General features: G+C 38.5%; 1 protein-coding gene across 1 annotated transcript; it reads left to right on the top strand.

Moving 5' to 3' along the window:
* Window positions 1-441: 441 nt before the first annotated feature.
* On the top strand, window positions 442-3,618 carry LOC117320347 (sodium- and chloride-dependent betaine transporter-like; the record flags this gene model as incomplete). The annotated part of the gene is made up of 4 exons (XM_033874954.1): window positions 442-573; window positions 1,832-2,138; window positions 2,434-2,566; window positions 3,011-3,618. Coding segments are annotated over 4 exons (734 nt in total), but the record flags the coding sequence as incomplete, so codon positions are not given.
* Between the last annotated feature and the right edge of the window lie 35 nt (window positions 3,619-3,653).

The following is a 3,653-nucleotide window of genomic DNA, read 5'->3' as shown; positions in this document are numbered from 1 at the left end:
TAGATGGAGGCAGGCTGTAATATTATATGTTATTTACAATGTACGCAAACAACAAGTATTTAGTTTCGGGTTTTACGTTGAGGTTATAAGAAGCGTACTGATCACAACCAAAATAATCACACTTTAAGATCCGTGATATCAGGCTTCACGTCAAAAAAAAAAAAAAAAAGAAAAGAGAGAAAGAAACGGGTTGTCGTGTCGGATGCTGCATAGTCGGCAACTTACATGACCTGTCTGGTGGACATACATTCTTCAAACATATCTATTTCAATCGTTTGTAAGATGATACATGACTGTCATAAGAAAAACCTGTTTATATCGTTTGATATGTTCATTTGAGAAGCGATTTGTATAAAACCTCTCATTATACTTATCCCCATTGTATACGCCTGCTTGCATTTAAAGATGATTATCACATTGAAATGTTTATGATGTTTACAGGCGCGTTCCTTATTCCCTACCTAGTATGCGTGGTCGTGGCTGGAGTACCTCTCTTCTTCCTGGAAGTAACCGTCGGACAATTCATGGGAGTCAGTGGATTCAAGGCTTGGAATATTTGTCCAATCTTCCAAGGTACAATAAAAAAAAACCTAAAAAACAAAACCTAAAATTATTTTTTTAATTTGTGTAAAACGACTATCCCATTATACCTTGAAATTGTGTTTTTCAAACTCCGGTTATTTCCTATGCAACATCTATATATGATTGAAATTCTTTAGCTACATAGACTTGGTTTCCTCTTTGCGCCGTTTTGGCGTAGATTGTTTTCCGGCTGAATGCAATGTTTGCATGCTTTGCATGGTCACAACTGTGACAGCGGTGATACTTCTACAGTGACATTCTACATCAACTGTTACTATCACGTGATTTACAGGTATCGACGATGTTACTAATTCAGTAGAATTTATCTTAACTGTTACTATCACGTGAAATTTATATCAACTGTTACTTTCACGTGATTTACAGATATCGGCGGTGTTACTACTAAAGTTAAATTCTAACCCAACTGTTATTATCACGTAAAATTTACCTCAACTGCTACTATCCCGTGGCATTTATCTCTGCTGTTACTATCACGTGATTTACAGGTATCGGCGGTGTTACACTACACTGACATTCCCCCTCAACTGTTACTATCACGTGATTTACTGATATTCGCAGTGTTACTACGACAGTTATATTCTATCTCAACTGTTACTATCACGTTATTTACAGGTATCGGCAGTGTTACTACTTAAGTAACATTCTCCCTCAACTGTTACTATCATGTGGCAGTTATCTCAACTGTGACGATCACGTGATTTACAGGTATCGGCGGTGTAACTACTACACTAACATCCCCCCTCAACTGTTACTATCACGTGATTTATATGTATCGGCGGTGTTACTACTAAAGTAACATTTAACCCCAACTGTTACTATCACGTGATTTACAGGTATCGGTGGCGTAACTACTACACAAACATTCTATTTCAATTGTTACTATCACGTGACATTTATCTCAACTGTGACGATCACGTGATTTAAGGGTATTGGCGGTGTAACGACTACAGTAACATTCTACCCCACCTGTTATCATCACGTGACATTTATCTCAAATGTTACTTTCACGTGACATTTATCTCAACTGTTACTATCACGTGACATTTATCTCAACTGTGACGATCACGTGATTTACAGGTATTGGCGGTGTAACGACTACAGTAACATTCTACACCACCTGTTATCATCACGTGACATTTATCTCAAATGTTACTTTCACGTGACATTTATCTCAACTGTTACTTTCACGTGACATTTATCTCAACTATTACTATCACGTGATTTACAGGTATCGGCGGTGTTACAACTACAGTAACATTCTATCTCAACTGTTACTATAACGTGATCATCTGCTGGGCCCTGTACTACGTGTTTTCCTCCTTCACCTCCGAGCTTCCCTGGAAGTCGTGTGGCCACGAGTGGAATACGGAACACTGCTACGACTTCACTACTGTCAACAAGACAGTTGTCAATATGACTGGTGTCAATGTGACAGGTGTCAACCTCGCCAAACAGTACAACGCCGGAACAAATTCCACAGCCAATGTCACAGGGATTCCACTGATCAGAGTCGATCCCGTCAATGAGTTCTGGGAGTAAGTATGAATATTTTAACATTTTGAAAGTTTACCAGACTTAAGCATTCCAATTATAAGGCTAATAAGCTGATTAGTTAAATAGCCCATTTAAAATATATTTTATTGGATTATTCTATTTTCGCTTCAAGCGACAAATAAATCGATTTTATAGCATTATCTAAAACACCACGATTTTATAGAAGTTTATGCAAATCTTACGCATTAATTATGTTTGAAATTATTTTTAACTATTTGGTCGGTATGCAAATCACGGCCATATTCCTTAAAACTCGATGACATTCCTGTCTAACAGAAGGAAAGTGTTAGGTTTATCGGACGGGATCGAGAACATGGGGACAATCAAATGGGATCTGGCTTTGTGTCTCCTTTTGGCCTGGGTTATCGTTTACGTGTGCATCTGTAAAGGAATACGATCGTCTGGTAAGGTGAGTACATCGCTTCCGGTAAGGTAAGTATACCTCTTCCGGTAACGCGGGTGCGTCATATCCCGTAAGGTATACTTGACATTGAAAATTTATGTTGCCCCTCCAATTATGTGTATACATTGGAAAAAACACCTCAAGACCTTAATGCTGCCCTGATAAAAGCGTCAAATCCGGTCAGTTGATCAGGTGACCGTAGTCACGTGACTGCTATCTGTTTCTTTGTTTTAGTGTCGTCGTCTCTCGTTGAATCTCATCGTCTTTTTGGATGTCGACGATTGCAATATGCCTCTTCTCATTTGTGTTTCATTCATGTTACATTTCATGTTAAAATCGACATCTAGTGAACTCTTCCAAGTGTGTTGTACTTTTGAAATAAAGATTATGATTAAGTGGAAATCGGTATCCTATGAATGAGTGTTACTGATTATAATTGATATCCGACAGGTGATGTACGTAACGGCGACAGCCCCGTACTTCTTTATGACGGCCCTTCTCATACGGAATTCTACGCTAGATGGCGCTATCGATGGGGTTATCTACTATCTCAAACCAGACATAGCAAAACTTTCAGACGTCGGGGCAAGTATTTACGTACCTGTTGATTAGCTCATCTTTTGATCTATTAACTCTATTCGAAGGTCATGTTACATAACTCTTCAATCATGTACATGTCATAAGGTTGGTTCGAAATCCGAAGTCAAAATTCGCATACTAATATTACAATCATCAAAAGGTCCATCATTAAATCCAATACTACATTCCAGCCCTTTGATCAATCTGAATAAAAAAATGATACACTCCTACCCTTGGACATAATCCTAAACTCCGATATTACAATCCTACCCTAGAGCACAATCCTCAACTCCTACATTACACTCCTACCCTTGGACATAATCCTAAACTCCGATATTACAATCCTACCATAGGACACAATCCTAAACTCCGATATTACACTCCTACCATAGGGCACAATCCTAATCTCCGATATTATACGTCTACCCTAGGGCACAATCCTAAACTCCTACATTACACTCCTACCCTTGGACATAATCCTAAACTCCGATATTACAATCCTAGGCACACAACT

This window comes from Pecten maximus, unplaced genomic scaffold (assembly GCF_902652985.1).
Source record: "Pecten maximus unplaced genomic scaffold, xPecMax1.1, whole genome shotgun sequence".
Lineage (NCBI taxonomy): Eukaryota > Metazoa > Mollusca > Bivalvia > Pectinida > Pectinidae > Pecten > Pecten maximus.
Note: the sequence above shows the minus strand (reverse complement) of the source record. Positions and strands in the feature narration are given on the sequence as shown.